This window comes from Muntiacus reevesi, chromosome 2, assembly GCF_963930625.1.
Source record: "Muntiacus reevesi chromosome 2, mMunRee1.1, whole genome shotgun sequence".
NCBI lineage: Eukaryota > Metazoa > Chordata > Mammalia > Artiodactyla > Cervidae > Muntiacus > Muntiacus reevesi.
Window position 1 is genome coordinate 247,802,718 of NC_089250.1, and position 17,306 is coordinate 247,820,023.

The 17,306-nt window shown below is 55.6% G+C and overlaps 2 protein-coding genes and 1 non-coding gene across 5 annotated transcripts; all 3 read left to right on the forward strand.

Annotated features, from left to right (window-relative positions):
- Positions 1 to 279: 279 nt before the first annotated feature.
- On the forward strand, positions 280 to 11,401 carry EDC4 (enhancer of mRNA decapping 4). Of its 3 annotated transcripts, none has more exons than XM_065925582.1 (29): positions 280 to 547; positions 2,870 to 3,026; positions 3,413 to 3,524; positions 3,826 to 3,925; positions 4,194 to 4,383; positions 4,490 to 4,637; positions 4,727 to 4,831; positions 5,165 to 5,274; positions 5,352 to 5,435; positions 5,531 to 5,626; positions 5,723 to 5,825; positions 5,937 to 6,117; positions 6,212 to 6,284; positions 6,378 to 6,469; positions 6,545 to 6,732; positions 6,820 to 6,917; positions 7,002 to 7,155; positions 7,478 to 7,911; positions 8,005 to 8,109; positions 8,193 to 8,345; positions 8,429 to 8,465; positions 8,605 to 8,782; positions 8,895 to 9,050; positions 9,154 to 9,269; positions 9,349 to 9,514; positions 9,601 to 9,787; positions 9,879 to 10,098; positions 10,466 to 10,629; positions 10,868 to 11,401. In XM_065925582.1, exons 1-29 carry the CDS (start codon positions 463 to 465, stop codon positions 11,058 to 11,060), a joined length of 4,185 nt encoding a protein of 1,394 aa, XP_065781654.1. In that variant the 5' UTR covers positions 280 to 462; the 3' UTR covers positions 11,061 to 11,401. The 3 variants fall into 3 exon arrangements, with proteins under 3 accessions (XP_065781654.1, XP_065781656.1, XP_065781655.1); XM_065925584.1 differs by having other exon boundaries at positions 8,605 to 8,768; positions 8,884 to 9,050; XM_065925583.1 differs by having other exon boundaries at positions 7,005 to 7,155.
- A 387-nt stretch (positions 11,402 to 11,788) lies between these two features.
- Positions 11,789 to 13,098, forward strand: NRN1L (neuritin 1 like). Its single transcript, XM_065920539.1, has 3 exons — positions 11,789 to 11,873; positions 12,571 to 12,703; positions 12,813 to 13,098. Exons 1-3 carry the CDS (start codon positions 11,789 to 11,791, stop codon positions 13,096 to 13,098), a joined length of 504 nt encoding a protein of 167 aa, XP_065776611.1.
- Positions 13,099 to 16,624: 3,526 nt separating this feature from the next.
- TRNAS-AGA (transfer RNA serine (anticodon AGA)) lies at positions 16,625 to 16,706 on the forward strand. Its single transcript has one exon. It is a non-coding gene; the product is annotated as a tRNA-Ser (tRNA).
- The last annotated feature ends 600 nt before the right edge of the window (positions 16,707 to 17,306 follow it).

The window sequence follows — 17,306 nt, forward strand, 5'->3', positions numbered from 1 at the left end:
TCGGCTTAGGCAACAGAGTTGACCCGATCTAGGCCCATCATGAGTCCATGCTCTGGGAGCGGACATGGACTGGGCGGGATATTCTGAAGCAAGTAGGGTTTAGGGCGGCCCAGAAGGTGGACATCTGCTCTGCCTCAGCTCCAAGGAACTCCCCCGACCCTACTAGCGCAGGGGCGGGCTTTCTGGAGGGGCGAAGCGTCCTCCTCACGAGCCCGGAACCTTTCTTCTCCGCCCGGCTCAGGTTCCGGGAGCTGAAACTCGGGCGGGCCGGAAGTGGAGGCGGTTGGTGGGGTTGGCGGGGCTCAGGGACGCAGCGCGGGCGGCGGTTTGTGAGCTTCGGGTGGATCGAGTATAGTGACCGGCGTATCACTGTTTGGCCCTGGCGGGGTTGTGCCCGGCTGGACGGTGCGCGGCGGCAGTGAAACGAACGCGGCGCGGACCCAGGCGCCGGCGGCTGGGCCCATGGCCTCCTCTTGCGCGAGCATCGACATCGAGGACGCCACGCAGCACCTGCGGGACATCCTCAAGCTGGACCGGCCGGCGGGAGGTGAGCCGGGCCAGTGGGGGTGGGCCCCCATGAGCGGGCAGAAGGGCGGCGCGGGCCTTGGCTGCCTTCATGGCCCTGGAGTCCCTCAGGACCAGCTCCGCATCCTTCCGTCTGGTGTGGGCAGATGAGGGTCGGAGGGTCGGAGGAGCGTGCTTACTCAAGCGCGCAGACTCCCGGATGCGATCCTTCCCCATCCCGGAGCCGTGCCGCTCTGCCCTGTCCTTCAGCATCTCGGCTGAAGGTGAGGGCTCATTTCTGAATCCGCAAAGCCCACCAGATGTCCCGGCAGCAACGTCTCTAGTGTTCCTGCGACTGACCCGGGTTCCCTACCCTTTTACCATAACATAGTTCAGAGGCCTATCTGGGCCCTGTACACCGAGTTCTGGGTCTAGAACTAAACGCTGTGCTGAGGAGCACAGCAACTTGTCCTTCCTTCTGGAATGCAGACTCTAGGCCTGCGATTTTAAGACTAATTTTCTGGAGGAAGGTGACCAACCAGTTCCTGTGTGCTCTCTGGGATTAAGGCAAATCACAGGTTGCACAGTGCTGATTGGACCAGGCTGCAAACATTTGCAAGCGGCAGTTAATTTCCATTCATTTCAAATTTACCTGGGTTTGCTGTGGTACCTCCAGAGCTCCTCCTGCCCTCAATGAGCTCCTAGGCCACAGAGTTAATGAGGTGTAATATAATGTTCTTCCCATTGAGAGAGAGAAGTGTTTTGGTTCTATGAGGAGGACGGGGTAGGTGGGGTAGGGGCTGGTCAATGCCTGAGAACAGCTGAGAGAAGAGCAGTATTTAGGCCAGGACTTATAATACGGAGAGGGACTGGGGTGTCAGGAAAGACCTTCTACAGAGAGGAAATAGCATGGGTGAAGGTGCCAAAGTTTCATGGCAGATTCACAGACCTGTGAAAAGTTGTAGTGGTCGAGAGACTAGCTGGTGATGGTGGTGTGGATGTGCAGCAGCCAAAGCTGAGGGTTGTGTTTTCTTAGACCCTGTTGTTAAACCTGCTGGAAAGCCCAAACTGGCTCCTGTGTCCAAAGACACAGGCACGGGTCCTCATTGCTGGGTTCAGCTAACCTCTAATCTCTGAGAAAATCCACCTGCTGCCTGAAACCATCAAGCCCTTTTCCCCAGGCCTAGAGTGTGTGCTCCCTTGACTTTCGGGCTTGGCGTGGCCCTCTCATGCTTATTAACTGCCACAAAGGTTTGATGGAGCCTGGCATGGGTAACATGTAGCTTGTTTGTTCTCATACTAGCCTCCCTGGAAGGGAAAGTGGTCACCTTACCTCTGAGCATCACTCACTCTGATGCAGGTGAGGTGGCCTGTAGTTTTTCCTCTTGGATTGATACTTGATTCCCCTGTTTGCCAAGTAGTACTTGCTTGTCTCCTCTTATTGGAGAACAGTGTGAGACCCCAGGCTGTTTTGTGACTAGAAACTTGCCCGATTCCTGAATGTGAAGCCCTAGTCTCCTTGCCACCTGGGAGTTTTGGAGTAGTGTTTGAGCCTCTGAGACTGCTTGAAATACAACTAATGATAAAGCCAATGGTAAACAACTGAAATGCTATTTGTCCTACTCACACACCCTACCCCATAATTTCTCTCCTCTTTGGCCAGCTCCTTCACGTCCATAGTGGTTTCTTCTGAGCCCATGCTGTGTGAGGCAGTCTCCTTCCTTTCTTTCTTCCACATCTTAATCATGTCTCTCCATGCCTTAGGAGCCCATCCTCTCTTCCCCAGCGCCTCCACTACTTTGGTCCAGGTCCTGATATCTCTTACCTGGATTCTCAACTATCTTACATGTCACTTTAGAACAGTCAGTCCTCTGGCCACAGGAGATCATGTCACCTTCCCATTCAAAACTCTTTTGTGGCTCTCATTACCACAGGGAAAATCAAAGCACCCAACCTCATTCCTGAGACCTCTGCAGCCTTGTTTTCCCTCCATCCTTCCCATGTTTGTGTGTTCCAGCCACACTACTACTGTCAAATCTGTCCTGACTATTCCTCTGCCCTTCTTCAAGTACACAGAGTCCTTCTGTACTGACCCAGGCCTGAATATTAACTGGCCGCAGAGGGTTCTTGATGACTTAAACCACTCCCCCAGGTAGAAGAGCCTCATGCTCATCCTTGGTCCTAGCATACATTGGGTTCACCATCAGTGCTTATAGAATGAATTGGATAAAGGGCCCTCCTCCCCACTGACATGCCTTGTTGAGTGTTCCTAGAGCACCTCATGATTCTTGAATGGAACCCTGCAGAAGGAGAGGCCAGTGGGCTGGTGGAACAAACTCGTCAGAGTGGCCCTTTCTGCCCCTAGGCCCCAGTGCAGAGAACCAGCGACCGTCTAATGCCTACAATGGAGATCTCAATGGGCTCCTGGTCCCAGACCCCCTCTGCTCAGGTGACAGTGCTTCAACAAACAAGCCTGGTCTCCGAGCCATGCCACCTATTAACCTACAGGAAAAGCAGGTCATGTGAGTGTTTGGGAGATGGTAGTGGTGGTGATGGGGTCTTTGAGGCATTTGCTAACTAAAGGCATAAGGTGGGGGAAGAGGGTCCGGCAGTCTCTGCTACTGCCCCGCAAGACAGCCTGGGGTAGAATGCTCCGCTTGGATGAGGGCCACGGACAAGGGCTTGGCCTCAATCTGAAATTTGGGCTCCTGGTTTAGCATGGAAGTAGGACCATTCCCAAGGAGGGGGGTGAGCAAGAGAAGCTAAGGATTTGGGGACCAGTGAATCAGGCAGAGCAGGGCATCTAGAGCTTGACACTTTCACCAGAGTGGCTGCATCCTCTCCCCTCAACCCTGCCCATTGAGACTTCAGGTGAACAAGAGTCATGCTTGTGCACTCCTCCCTCCAGCTGCCTCTTAGGAGATGACAGTTCCACTGGCATCGGAATTTTGGCCAAGGAGGTGGAGATTGTGGCCAGCAGTGACTCTAGCATCTCGAGCAAGGCACGGGGAAGCAACAAGGTGGGCACCAAGATGTTGTGGCATGCATAATGGCTGGGGCACAGTTAGGCTGTCACTCCCCTATTCCATGCTGCCAGTTCCTATGGGGACTATCCTAACAGACAGATAGTGTACCCCAGTCTCAGGAAGCCAGTGTTGGCTGCCAAGTCTTTGTGGGAATCTGACTCCAAGAGTTATGCATGGGTGGCTGGGCTTGCACATATGGCCTCTCCTGTTCCCAGGCATGCTGGGGGCTAGTTCAACTCCAGGAAAGCCGCCCCAGCCCTTGACTTCTGTGATCTTCCTCACTCTTGGTTCTCAGGTGAAAATTCAGCCTGTCGCCAAGTATGACTGGGAGCAGAAATACTATTATGGCAACTTGATCGCTGTGTCCAACTCTTTCTTGGCCTATGCTATAAGGGGTGAGTAGGAGCAGTACAGAGGAGGAAGGTGTTCTGCTTGAAGTCCCAGAGGGGAAGCTCTGCAGTTGGGTCACTCAGCCCCCTCAGACTGTAGAGGTATGATGGCAGGCTCGTCTGCGATGCCCCCAGCTCTGCCCAACCCTCTGGAGCCCAGTGAGAAAACTGAGCGTCAGACTGGTAATGGCAGAGAGGCAGGCAAGGGCAGGGCCTCTCTGTTGCCACCTGGTCCTGAGTACTTATTCACGGCCTACCACTCTCCTGATTCCAGCTGCCAACAACGGCTCAGCAATGGTGCGAGTGATCAGTGTCAGCACTTCAGAGCGGACCCTGCTCAAAGGCTTCACAGGCAGCGTGGCTGATCTGGCCTTTGCACACCTCAATTCCCCACAGCTGGCCTGCCTGGATGAGGCAGGCAACCTGTTTGTATGGCGCTTGGCCCTGATTAATGGCAAAATTCAGTATCCTTTCCCAGGGTGGGATGGGGGACTGGAGAAAAGTGGGTGGAGCTGGGTCTGCCAGACCCACCGCATCATCCCTCCGACTAGCCCTTAACACCCTGCTCAGAGAGGAGATCTTGGTCCACATCCGCCAGCCAGAGGGCACTCCACTGAACCACTTCCGCAGGATCATCTGGTGCCCCTTCATCCCCGAAGAGAGTGAGGACTGCTGTGAGGAGGGCAGCCCAACAGTGGCCCTGTTGCATGAGGACCGGGTGAGGGGGCTGGGCCTGGGGGGAGAGGAAGGGGCTGAGTAGCAGTGGGGTAGTCATGGACTGAGCACTCACTTCCCGGTACCTGCCAGGCTGAGGTGTGGGACCTGGACATGCTCCGCACCAACCACAGCACCTGGCCGGTGGACGTCAGCCAGATCAAGCAGGGCTTCATCGTGGTAAAAGGCCACAGCACAGTAAGCCTGCAGCCAACTGCCTTTCCTAACCTCTCGCCCCACCCCAGCGAGATGTGTCCCTCATCTATTTCCTGGACCCACAGCTGCCCAGCTTTCAAGCACTCTGCCCATGGGACCTCTGAGCACAGAGTGACCCCCTCCTGTGGTGCTCACACCTGACCTGGCTGTACCCCCCTGGATCTGGGCTTCTCCACAGGGCTCCGTTCAGTCAGTCTTTCATATACACTTGCAGATCCCCTGTGGGTCAGCCTTGCTCACTTCCATCCTCACCTGAGGAGGACTTGCTCCCACCTCTAGTTGGTGGCAAAGCAAGGCTTTTTGGGTTCTTCTCAGTGCTTGAGTGAAGGGGCCCTCTCACCTGATGGGACTGTCCTGGCTACTGCAAGTCATGATGGCTTTGTCAAGTTCTGGCAGATCTACATTGAGGGACAGGATGAACCACGGTAAGGCAGAGCCTGAGGGACTGGGCTCCCCCAGGTAGGGGATCAGATCACCCACTTAGGCCCCTCATTTACCGCAGGTGTTTACATGAGTGGAAGCCTCATGATGGGCGGCCCCTCTCCTGCCTCCTGTTCTGTGACAACCACAAGAAACAGGATCCTGAGTGAGTGAGTGGGCAGGCCGGAGGGTGGTGGACTGGACCGTGGGCTACCATAAAGGGCCGCCCCGCCAGCCACTCAATGCCTTGCTGCTTTGCAGGGTCCCTTTCTGGAGGTTCCTCATTACTGGCGCTGACCAGAATCGGGAGCTGAAGATGTGGTGCACGGTGTCCTGGACCTGCCTGCAGACCATTCGGTAAGCAGGGGCTGTGGTGCTGGGCAGGGGCGAGCTTGGTGATATGGGTTCTTTCCATCCTCAGTCTCATTTATCCTGCCTCTTCCCCCCATCCAGCTTCTCCCCAGATATCTTCAGCCCCGTGAGTGTGCCCCCCAGCCTCAAGGTTTGCCTGGACCTCTCAGCGGAATATCTGATCCTCAGTGATGTGCAGCGGAAGGTGGGCTGCAGTGGGGGCAGAGCGGGTAGCATCGGGGGGATGAAGATGTGTGTGGCTCATCTGGGGCCTTCCTATCCCCTGAACTCAGCTGTGACCTTGCCGCCCGTGCAGGTCCTCTATGTGATGGAACTGCTGCAGAACCAGGAGGAGGGCCGGGCCTGCTTCAGCTCCATCTCTGAGTTCCTTCTCACCCACCCTGTACTGAGCTTCGGTATCCAGGTTGTGAGCCGCTGCCGGCTGCGGCACACAGAGGTGCTGCCTGCCGAGGAGGAGAACGACAGCCTCGGGGCCGGTGAGCTGCTCAGGGTCGGGGGTCTGTGTTGGAAGGCAGGGGAGTGCTGAGGTACAGAGTGTCAGGGGCTCAGTTGTCCACTTTGTCCTTGTAGACGGGACCCACGGAGCAGGTGCCATGGAGTCTGCAGCCGGCGTGCTCATCAAGCTCTTCTGTGTGCACACTAAGTAAGCGTGTTGGGGGGGGCCACCTGTGCCCGGTCAGCCCCTCCCTACCGTGCTGCCTCTGACTGTCGTCTTCTCCCTCTGCTCGTCCTGCAGGGCATTGCAGGACGTCCAGATCCGCTTTCAGCCACAGCTGAACCCTGACGTTGTGGCCCCACTCCCCTCACACCCTGCCCATGAAGACTTTGGTGAGTTAAGGGTGAGAGGGAAGTAGGTTTTGACCGGGGTGTGAGATCTGACTAAAGAGGCAGGCTTCCCCACAGCATTTGGAGAGTCTCGGCCTGAGCTGGGCTCAGAGGGCCTGGGATCGGCCACTCAAGGCTCCCAGCCTGACCTCCGACGTATCGTGGAGTTGCCTGCACCAGCTGACTTCCTCAATCTGAGCAGTGAGACCAAGCCCAAGCTGATGACACCTGACGCCTTCATGACGCCCAGCGCCTCCCTGCAGCAGGTGTGCTTGGGAGGAGTGGGCCTCGGGGAAGGTGGTACCTGGGGATGCCCTCCATGGCCACAGCCCTCATTCTCCATGTTTCCCCAGATCGCTGCATCTCCCAGCAGCAGCAGCAGCAGCAGCTCCTCTCTCACAGCCGTGTCTGCCATGAGCAGTACTTCGGTCGTGGACCCCTCCTTGCCCAGGTGAAGTGAGGGGCAGGGTGAGGGGCAGGGGCTGGTGCCAGGTGACGCCAGGCTCTGTCTGCTTACACCTCATCCTCCTGCCAGCAGGCCACCTGAGGAGCTGACCTTGAGCCCCAAGCTACAGCTGGATAGCGGTCTGACCATGAGCAGCAGCAGCCTGCAGGCAAGCCCACGTGGGCTCCTGCCCGGCCTGCTCCCAGGTCCGGCCGACAAACTGACTCCCAAAGGGCCTGGTCAGGTGCGTGTGTGGGTGTGTGAAGTGCGGGGTGGCAGGCGTATGAGGGTGGGGAGGCTGGTGGTGATTTCCCAGTTTCCTGTGTGCTGGTCCTACTCTGCCTCAGATAGCCCATGTTTCCCCTGAGGGTATCTTAGCCTGCGGTGTCCCTGGAGAGCAGCCCCTCAGCCTCTCTTCCCCACCTCCTCTCCTGACTGTGACCATTTATGACTTGTGTCCCTGTCCTCCGTGCCCGATCTCGCATCACTGCGCACACCAGTGCATCATCTCCATACTTGTTTTAGCCCTACCTCCCACCATTTAAGTCTTATCTTGGCCCCCTCAGGTGCCTACTGCTGCCTCTGCACTCGCCCTGGAGCTGCAGGAAGTGGAACCCCTGGGGCTGCCTCAGGCTTCCCCCAGCCGCACCCGCTCCCCCGATGTTATCTCCTCAGCCTCCACTGCCTTGTCCCAGGACATCCCTGAGATCGCATCTGAGGCACTGTCCCGTGGCTTTGGCGCCTCCGCTCCTGAGGGCCTAGAGCCAGACAGCATGGCCTCAGCAGCCTCGGCACTCCACCTGTTGTCCCCAAGGCCCCGGCCAGGGCCTGAGCTTGGCCCCCAGCTTAGTCTGGATGGGGGCCCTGGGGATGGGGATCGGCATAGTACCCCTTCCCTCCTGGAGGCAGCCTTGACCCAGGAGGCCACGGCCCCTGACAGTCAGGTCTGGCCTACAGCCCCAGACATCACTCGCGAGACCTGCAGCAGCCTGGCCGAGAGGTGAGGAGCTTGGAGGGTAGGCGGGGGGAGTGTGCCAATGGTAGGGGCTTCAGGTAGAGTCATCCACCACTGACTTGGCCTGGCCCTCCCCAGCCCCCGGAATGGCCTCCAAGAAAAGCACAAGAGCCTGGCCTTCCACCGACCACCTTACCACCTGCTGCAGCAACACGACAGCCAGGACGCCAGCGCAGAGCAAAGGTAGGCACCACCCTGCACCTTTCCTCTCCCAGGAGGGCCAGCCAGTGGGCAGGTGCCTATCTCTGTCCTTCCTCTTCCCGCAGTGACCATGATGACGAGGTGGCCAGCCTCGCCTCTGCCGCAGGGAACTTTGGCACCAAAGTGCCCACTCCACGTCTTCCAGCCAAGGACTGGAAGACCAAGGGATCCCCTCGGGCCTCACCCAAGCTCAAGAGAAAGGGCAAAAAGGATGACGGGTAGGGGGGTCCCAGGGCCAGGGAGGGGGTGGGCTTCAGGCTGCCTGCGTGACGTGGCCTGAGGTGCTTCTCACCTATGGCAGGGATTCATCCTTGGGATCCCGGCTCACAGAGCACCAGGTGAGTGAGCAGAGAGAGTCCCTTTCTGCTTCTGGGACTCCTGCCTGTGGGGGTGGGGGTGGGGTGGCCAGACCTTCCCCTGGTCTGATGTGGGGGATGGGCAGGGCAGGCATCAGGTGACTTTTGATGTTACTGGCAGGTGGCAGAAACCCCTGAGAACTGGCCGGCACTGATCTGGCAGCAGCAGAGAGAGCTGGCACAGCTGTGGCACAGCCAAGAAGAGCTGCTGCAGCGCCTATGCACCCAGCTTGAAGGCCTTCAGAGCACCGTCACAGGCCACGTGGAGCGAGCCCTGGAGTCAAGGCACGAGCAGGAGCGTATCCTTGGGGGCGGGGCGCAGCTGGGCAGAGGGACAGGGAGGCAGCCGTGTTCTCAGCCCAGGACGGTATGTGGGACCTCCTCTGGGTCTGTTCCTTAGCGACAGCACAGAGCGGCGACTGGAGCGGGCCCTGGCTGAGGGGCAGCAGCGGGGTGGGCAGCTGCAGGAGCAGCTGACGCAGCAGCTATCCCAGGCACTGTCTTCAGCGGTAGCAGGGCGGCTGGAGCGCAGCATACGGGATGAGATCAAGAAGACGGTTCCTCCGTGTGAGTTTCACATGGAGACTTCTGGGTGGGCCAGATTCGAAGGGCCTTCTCCCTGTCAAACCTCATCTCATGGCTCAGCCTCTCCCTTCTTCTCATGTCCCAGGTGTCTCCCGCAGTCTAGAGCCCGTGGCTGGCCAGCTCAGCAACTCGGTGGCCACCAAACTCACAGCTGTGGAGAGTAGCATGAAAGAGAACATCTCTAAGCTGCTCAAGTCCAAGGTGCTGTAGGGCCCAAGGTGAGGGAAGTGAGTGGTGGGCATGAGCTCAAGACTCAACTTAGCCCCTCCTCCACCCCTAGAACTTGACAGATGCCATTGCCCGAGCAGCCGCAGACACGTTACAGGGACCAATGCAGGCCGCCTACCGGGAAGCCTTCCAGAGCGTGGTCCTGCCTGCCTTCGAGAAGAGCTGCCAGGCCATGTTCCAGCAAATCAATGACAGCTTCCGACTGGGCACACAGGAGTGTGAGTGGGGTCTTCTGCCTCAGGGAGGGAGAGGCCATCCTCTTCTCCTCATTGTCCCTCTCACGGCTCCCATGGTCACTTTTCAGACTTGCAGCAGTTGGAGAGCCACATGAAGAGCCGTAAGGCACGAGAGCAGGAGGCGCGGGAGCCTGTGCTGGCCCAGCTGCGGGGCCTGGTCAGCACCTTGCAGGGGGCCACGGAGCAGATGGCGGCCACTGTATCTGGCAGCGTTCGGGCTGAGGTGCAGCACCAGCTGCACGTGGCCGTGGGCAGGTGGGTGGCCTGGGCATGGAGCTAGGTGGTGGGTGTGGAAAGCGCCAGACTCGACCACATATTGACCTCGTCTCCCTCACTTGCCTCGCAGCCTGCAGGAGGCAATTCTAGCACAGGTACAGCGCATTGTGAAGGGCGAGGTGAGTGTGGCTCTCAAGGAGCAGCAGGCCGCCGTCACCTCTAGCATCATGCAGGCCATGCGCTCAGCCGCTGGCACACCTGTCCCCGCTGCCCACCTCGACTGCCAAGCCCAGCAAGCCCATATCCTACAGCTGCTGCAGCAGGGCCACCTCAATCAGGCCTTCCAGCAGGTAAGCCAGGCACTGGGCCCAGGTAGAGGCCAGTGTCTCCTGACAAGAGCCACATTCCCTGTCAGACTTCGGGTGGTCTGGCAGCAGATTTTCCTTCGTTCTCTTTGCCTCCAGGCCATTTCCCTTGCTTTTCCCTCTGCCTGGTCCCTGGATCCCTTTCTTTCTACCTCAGTCCACCTTGCTTCATCACCACCCTTCTCAGAAATCCTGATCCCCTAGAGAAACAGCAGCCCTTCAGTGCTCTCTCTGGGCCCCTGAGCAACTCCCTCAGGATGCCCTACTCCGTAGTCATCCTCTCCCAGGCCACATAGCCATACAAGCAGGCATTCCATCTTGACATCAGCTATAAACTCTGTTCTCTACTCAGGCCCTGACAGCTGCTGACCTGAACCTGGTGCTATACGTGTGTGAAACAGTGGACCCAGGCCAGGTTTTTGGGCAGCCACCTTGCCCCCTCTCCCAGCCTGTACTCCTTTCTCTCATCCAGCAACTGGCCTCTGATCTTGGCACTCGAACTGACCTCAAGCTCAGGTGAGTGGGAATAGTTGGGGACTAGAGCTGGGGTGAAGGTGGGTGAGCACTTCAAAGCAGAGACTCCCACTCCTTCCTGACTCCCCTCCCCCGGGTTCTGCACCAGTCCCCTCTGCCCCTGCCCATCTCAGGCTTTGAGACCTCCATTGTCAGCAGCCCCTCTGGGCCTCATTGCCACCAGGGGGCGTTCTCCTCTGCTGGAGGCCACCTATAGCCAGTCTTATTCCTCCATCCCCAGCTACCTGGAAGAGGCTGTAATGCACCTGGACCACAGTGACCCCATCACTCGGGACCACATGGGCTCTGTCATGGCTCAGGTGCGCCAGAAGCTCTTCCAGTTCCTGCAAGCGGAGCCACACAACTCACTTGGCAAAGCAGCCCGGCGTCTCAGCCTCATGCTGCACGGCCTTATGACCCCCAGCCTCCCTTAGCTAAGCCTCCTTTGTCCAAGGTGAGGTGGCACTGAAGGCCAACAGACAGGCTTAGGCCAGAGTAGGGTCATGCCTGCCCGTTACCTGCTCAGGCGCCCACATTTGGAGAGTTTTACGGGGATAGCACTGGCTATGGTCTGCAGGGTGTGGTAGCCAGCAGGTGTAGGCTGGGCCCAGGGTGGGTATTGTGCCTTCTTGGGTTCTGTCATGCCTGGAGCATAACCCCTGAGATTATGACCCCACTTAAGTTGAATTTTCCATGTTCCTTTTTACCTCTGATTTGGGTCTTTTTGTTTTTGAAAAAAAATTGAGAAATTCAAGTAAATGCTTTTGGAATAAAATGGAGTATGTGTGTGCTTTTCATGTGTCTTTGGTGTGACTTTGATAACTGCCCTGTCTTAACCTGCCCCCTCTCTTCTCCCTGTGCGGAGCTCTGTCTAGGCCAACCCATCCCACGGGGCCTGAACACCACCCTCATCTGCCCAGCTACTCTCCCAGATCTCTCCATCTCCGAGGCAAGGGCCCCCCAGGGTCAGCTCAGCACCCCACTATGCTCCTGGGTTCTCCTCTCTGGAGTCCCTCCCTCCTCTTTTGCCTATTGGAACTGGGGTGGGGCTTCTGGGTGGCTGAGCCCCGCCCCCCATCCAATCACAGTGCCTCCTCCCGGAGGCTGGGCCGAAGGGCTGCCCTCCAAGCTGCTAGCCCTGTTAGTAGGCTCCCAGCTGGGGATGATGCGCTGCTGCTGCTGCTGTCACCACCGGCAACCGCCCTGTGCACTGGGGCTGTTGCTGTTGCTGCTGCTGCCACCCCTCGGTGAGTGCCCAGGCCCAGACTGTCCACACACCCTCTCCACAGGCTGGGTATAAGTTGTGTGGGAGCTGAGGCACAGCCTTCCTGAGTGCCGAGAGCCAGGGTGGAGAGGTGAAAGGGCTCCAGGGAGGGAAGAATGTGATCCAGTGACTGAAAGATGTAAAGTGAGGGTTGTGAACTGAACTGTAGTTTCAGAGGGAAAAATCCCCAAATTCCACAGTCTGATAAGCAGAAGCTTGACCTCTTGCAGGACTCCCAGACCAACCCCAGGATCTCTGAGGTCCTCTCCTAGGGTTGGGCCTGGATCTCAACCCCCTCTATCCTGACCCATTGGGAAACACCTGTGTTCAGGGAGGTGTCTAGGCTGCAGAGAAACTGGCCTTTGCCAGGGGCCCCGTCCCCCTTACCCATGTCCATGCTCCTTCAATTGGACTGTTCTCACCTGACCTGGGGCCCAGAACTCGGAGAAAGTCAACCCCTGGGATGAGACTTCTTCCCCCATGCCCACCTATCCTGTCTGGGTCCTTCTAGAAGGGGGTGGAAGCAGGTGGTCCCCAGGTGTGCCACTTGGTTCCCTAGGGTGCCCCTTTCAAGCTGAGTCACGTCCCCAGAAAGCGCCCTGGTAAACAAGCCTCTGGGAGTTGGGGGGTTGAGGGTGCGCTGCCTCATCCTATCAATTAGTCTCCACCCCGACCCGCAGTCCCTGTATCTCCCCTGGCAGCAGCTGCAGCGGGCCCAGGCCGCTGTGACACCATATACCAGGGCTTTGCTGAGTGTCTCATCCGCTTGGGAGACGGCATGGGCCACGGAGGCGAACTGGAGACCGTCTGCAGGTATGGGCAGGTGCGCGGGCAACACCACCCTTGGGATCTGAACCTTTTCCCTCCCATCCCAAAGCCCCCCCTGCCCCACCTAATTCCCCTAACTCCATACCCTTAACAGGTCTTGGAATGACTTCCACACCTGTGCCTCACGAGTCCTATTGGGCTGCCCGGAGGAGGCAGCTGCCGTGTGGGAGTCACTACAGCAAGAAGCTCGCCGGGCCCCACACCCAGATAACTTGCACACTCTCTGTGGCACCCCTGTGCGCCTTCAGGAGCATGGGGTGGGCCCAGAGACCAACCAGGAAACCCTGCGGGCAACAGCGCCGGCACCCACCCCGGCCCCCATGCCCCCGCTGCTGGCAGCTGCTCTGGCGCTGGCCTGCCTCCTGGGGCCCCTGGCCTAGCCAGTCCAGTTGGGTAGTGGCACCCCCGCCTCCAGCCGTGCTCTGGTGGCTGCCGTCGGCCTCCTCAGAGCACACTTGGCTTTCATTAAAGGTATTTATATTTGTACTAAGTTCCTTCCTTTCTTTCTGCTGAGGCCCGCTCAGCTGGGGTTGAGGCCTCCAGAAACTGATCCCCAAGATAACATGGGCGGGGCCGAAGGCTGCCACAGGGGACTCAGTCTTTTTCCTCACAAACACCCATTACCCAGGAGTAGGGCAGAGCTTTCCACTGCCAGCAGGTTCCAAGATCTCTGTCCGGGAATGTCTCTATCTCCGTTCTCCCAGGCTGGCACTCCTGTCTTCCTGCCCCTCCTGTCCTGGCCTGTAGGGGCCTTGTGAGGTGGTAGAGCATCCCCATCCCCACTCCCAGCCAGTCCACCCCTCTCCCAGTTTCCAGGCTCCTGACCATCTCACCTCATGCTCCCTCTGCTGAACTACCCCCTTAGCCTTCAAGACACAGTTCAGATTAAGTACTCTTTCCTCTCCTTCTCTGGGGTTATGGCTCATCTGAGGGGAGTCTGTTCCAGAAGACGGGGAAGCCCTGTTGGAGTCTACATTCAAGTCTCTGAGGTGATCGGGAGCAGCAGAAACTGGGTCACAATGAGGGTTCTTCTGGCCTCTGCTCTGCACAAGCTTGTTCTCTGAAAAGAGGTGTGCTGCATGAGGTCAGAGAAATCCTGGAGGACTTTCTGGAAGCACAGATGAATGTGCCCTGTGTGAGGAGCCCCTGTTCTTCATGGTGGAGAAGAAGAGCAAGAATCAGCATGAGCAGAATCCTGAGGGAAGAGGAAGGCCTCAGAGAGGGGGAGACCCTCTACCATCCCTGCCGGGACCCTCTACCAAGTTCACTCCCACATGACTTGAGTGAACACTGCCATGGCCTCCTCACTGGCTTCTACTTTATTCTCCATTGAACAACTGATCCTGATATTAAATTCCTTTTCATTGTCTGCAAGACCCTATGTCAGTCAGCTGTGTGTCTATGTAGGATGGTTTATTCAGTCTACTGAGTAACTCCCACTCTATAGTAGCACAGAGGAATGATCTACCTGCTCAGTCCTTGGAGTAAGGGGAGGTTTCAGAGAAGCATGATAGAGAGTGATAGGTGGTAAAGAAGACAGAGTTACAAATGGTGGAGGAGAAGTGGGGCTGAGTTGGAGAGGACTTTACAAGAGGGGCCCGAGGAATCAGCTGGGAGGGAAGGACGGGTGGAAGTCCAGGACTTGTCAGGCCAGGTTTGCACTAAAGCACGTGCTGGGAGGTTGTTGACCCTAGGACAGAATCAGGCCTGGTAGGACCCTTGCTTAGGCTCCAGGGTGACAGGAGCCTCCAGAGACCTCCACTCTACTTCATCCAGAGGAGCCCTACTTCAGCTTCCCAAACACCCTCTCATTCCAGTTAGCTAAGATGCCTCAATTAACTCACTCTGCCCTGTCTTTGCTCCTATACTTCCTTCACCTGTACTTTTATCCCCACTTCGCTCTCCCAACCATTCCTTACCCATCTTCTGAAAGTTCAGGCCAAAAAAACCCAGATCCACCCCCTGCTGACCACCAGTATCTTCTGGAAGGAAATGCCGGACTTTTATTCCTCTGGATCTTTATGCATCTATTCTCTGTGCTCAGAATTCCCTTCCTTATTTTCTCCTGGCAAACTCCTACTTCTTGTTCAGGATCCCCTCCTCCCTATCCCTGAATCCAGGCTGATTCAGAAGCCTCCTTCAGGTCCACACAGCTCCCAGGCTTCCTTCTGTCTCAATGCTGATAGCACTGGCTCACTGGCTTGTTACTGTCTGGGTCTAGGTCCGAATTCCCCACCGTGGATTCCCCAAGGGTCCTCTTTGTGTCTCCAGCACCCAACATAGGGGTGGGGATAAAGAATGCACTTGTGGGAGTGTGTGGAATGTAAGACAGAATCACTAAAACCTGCAGAGGAAATGTTACAGTCAGCAAGAGCTTGGCCTAAGAATGACTTCAGTATGGAGGGTGTGTACTCTTTGGGCTCTTAACCTGAGTATACTATTGAGAGGGATGGTGCTGGGGCTCCAAACCCCAAAAATCTTCCCAGAGCTACTTGAGGTGGGAGGCCAGGAGCAGCCTGCTTCCAGGAGCAGGGGCTCTGTTGTGTTGGCCAGCCATCAAGGGGATTACCATCCTCCTGCTGTGACCTACTTTCCCCTGGTTTTTGCTCCCTAAGTCCCTGCTCTTCCCTGGAATTGAGTGACCTGGAGTGTATGCATGGGGTTGGGGGTGGGGACAGAATCTGCTCTCTGGCCAGGGGCTTAAGAGCTTTGTGTGTTTTATCCCAGAGCTGGAGAGAAGGGGTGGGCTGATAGCCAACTGGACTGGGTCCTAGACACAGCTGCCCAGGGCAGAGTATCATGGTAATGGTGCTTCTCACATTTGCAGCTCTGCAGACATGGAATAGCTATTGTTCAGGGGAAAATCTGGGGGCTAGATATCCTGAGCCCAGTCCCCCTCGCATCAACGTACCTCTTTGTCTCAGAGCTCTGGAGTTCTTCACCAGAGCCCAGCACCTGCCCACAGCTTGCTCAATAAATATCTATTGAATTAATTTGCTGAATTTCTGTAAGATAGAGGTGTGGATTTCTAAACCCCATTAACCTTGGGATTCTATATTATTTTCTATCCTCACAATACCTGTGGGGGTCAGGATTTTTATCCCCATTATACAAATAAGAAACATGAGGCTATAGCTTCCCCTGGTAGTTCAGGGGTTGGGAATCTACCTGCCAATGCAGGGGACACAGGTTCAATCCCTGGTCCAGGAGGATCCCACATATCATCCAGGCACAACTACTGAGCCTGCATGCCTAAGAGCCTTTGCTCTGCAGTAAGAGAAACTACCACAGTAAGAAGCCTGTGCACCACAACAAATAATAGCTCCCATTTGCTGCAATTAGAGAAAACCCAAGCACAGCAACAAAAACCCAGTTCAGACTACATAAATAAAATTTTAAAAAAAGAAAACAAACAAACCAACATGGGGTTTAGGAAGGGGAAGATATCTTCCTTAAGTTCATGCAACTGTGGAAGTGTCGGAGCTGGGATATAATTCCGTTTGTTTGGCCCCTAAGTTCATTCCTTGAAGCATCACACTAGACATACGGAAATAATTTTTGAAGTTTTTTTTTTTTTTTGCCAACCAGCTTGCAGGGATCTTAGTTCCCCAACCAGGTATCAAACCTGTACCCGCCCCCCCCCCTCCCCCAGGTAAAACACAGAGTCTTCCTCTGGACCACCAGGGAAATCCCTAGAAGTTTTATTTTTTTAATCTTTTATGAAGCCCTAGGACATAAAACAGGCCATGTCTTATGATGTTAATATATGTTTAGGTTTAAAGTATAAGATTAACTTATACAGTCAAAGACAATTCCATGTATGAAATAAGAGTTCAATAAAAAACTTAATAAACCGACTAAAATGAGGAAGATGTATGGAGATTACAATCTCTTTGCTACTTGAAAGTAGTCGTGGCCGAGTGGTTAAGGCGATGGACTAGAAATCCATTGGGGTTTCCCCGCGCAGGTTCAAATCCTGCCGACTACGGCATCTTTCCCTTATAATGATTCCCTTATAATGATTCCTACTGGGGCATAGCCAACTTAGAAAGAATGCTATTGCCTTGAAGAAAGAACCCAGGTTCTTTTCCAATCTTGCTCTTTATGGTTGCCCGGTGAAAAGTTCCACATTGCACTCCAACAGTAATGGTAAAAATACTATTTTAAAAAGGGGTAAAAACCCCTTTATTGAGACATCTATTAACATTTTATGCTCCCTACCCCCAACTGGGTTGATTGTAGATAATTCTAATCCTATAGAATTGTTAATGGTAACAATTTTTTTTCTTTAATCTACTTGCTTTGCAGGATATATCAATGCTTAAATTTAGTCAAAATAACATTTAAAACGGACAAGCAAAAAAAAAAGTTACTTCGTAACTACTTCGTAGTTGTCCCCAAACTGATTTCACCGATTCTCAAGTTAACTACTTCCAACTCCGCTGTGATCAAATTCAACACCTCCGCTGAGGTCAAATTCAACACATCTGAGTGCCTGAATTATTTTAACGGCAGTTTAAAAAAATATAGATTTCTTAATTACATTTAGACCGATCCTTTGCGGAGTTCCAGAGACACTTCCAGAAAC

Excerpts from the sequence above, each read along its gene's own strand:
- EDC4 (XM_065925582.1), top strand. The coding sequence starts at position 463 with ATGGCCTCCTCTTGCGCGAGCATCGACATCGAGGACGCCACGCAGCAC. Across the intron at positions 6,470-6,544 it reads CCCTGCCCATGAAGACTTTG|CATTTGGAGAGTCTCGGCCT; the intron begins GTGAGTTAAGGG and ends GCTTCCCCACAG. Across the intron at positions 8,466-8,604 it reads CCCGGCTCACAGAGCACCAG|GTGGCAGAAACCCCTGAGAA; the intron begins GTGAGTGAGCAG and ends TGTTACTGGCAG.
- NRN1L (XM_065920539.1), top strand. The coding sequence starts at position 11,789 with ATGATGCGCTGCTGCTGCTGCTGTCACCACCGGCAACCGCCCTGTGCA. Across the intron at positions 11,874-12,570 it reads GCTGCTGCTGCCACCCCTCG|TCCCTGTATCTCCCCTGGCA; the intron begins GTGAGTGCCCAG and ends CCCGACCCGCAG. Across the intron at positions 12,704-12,812 it reads GAACTGGAGACCGTCTGCAG|GTCTTGGAATGACTTCCACA; the intron begins GTATGGGCAGGT and ends TACCCTTAACAG.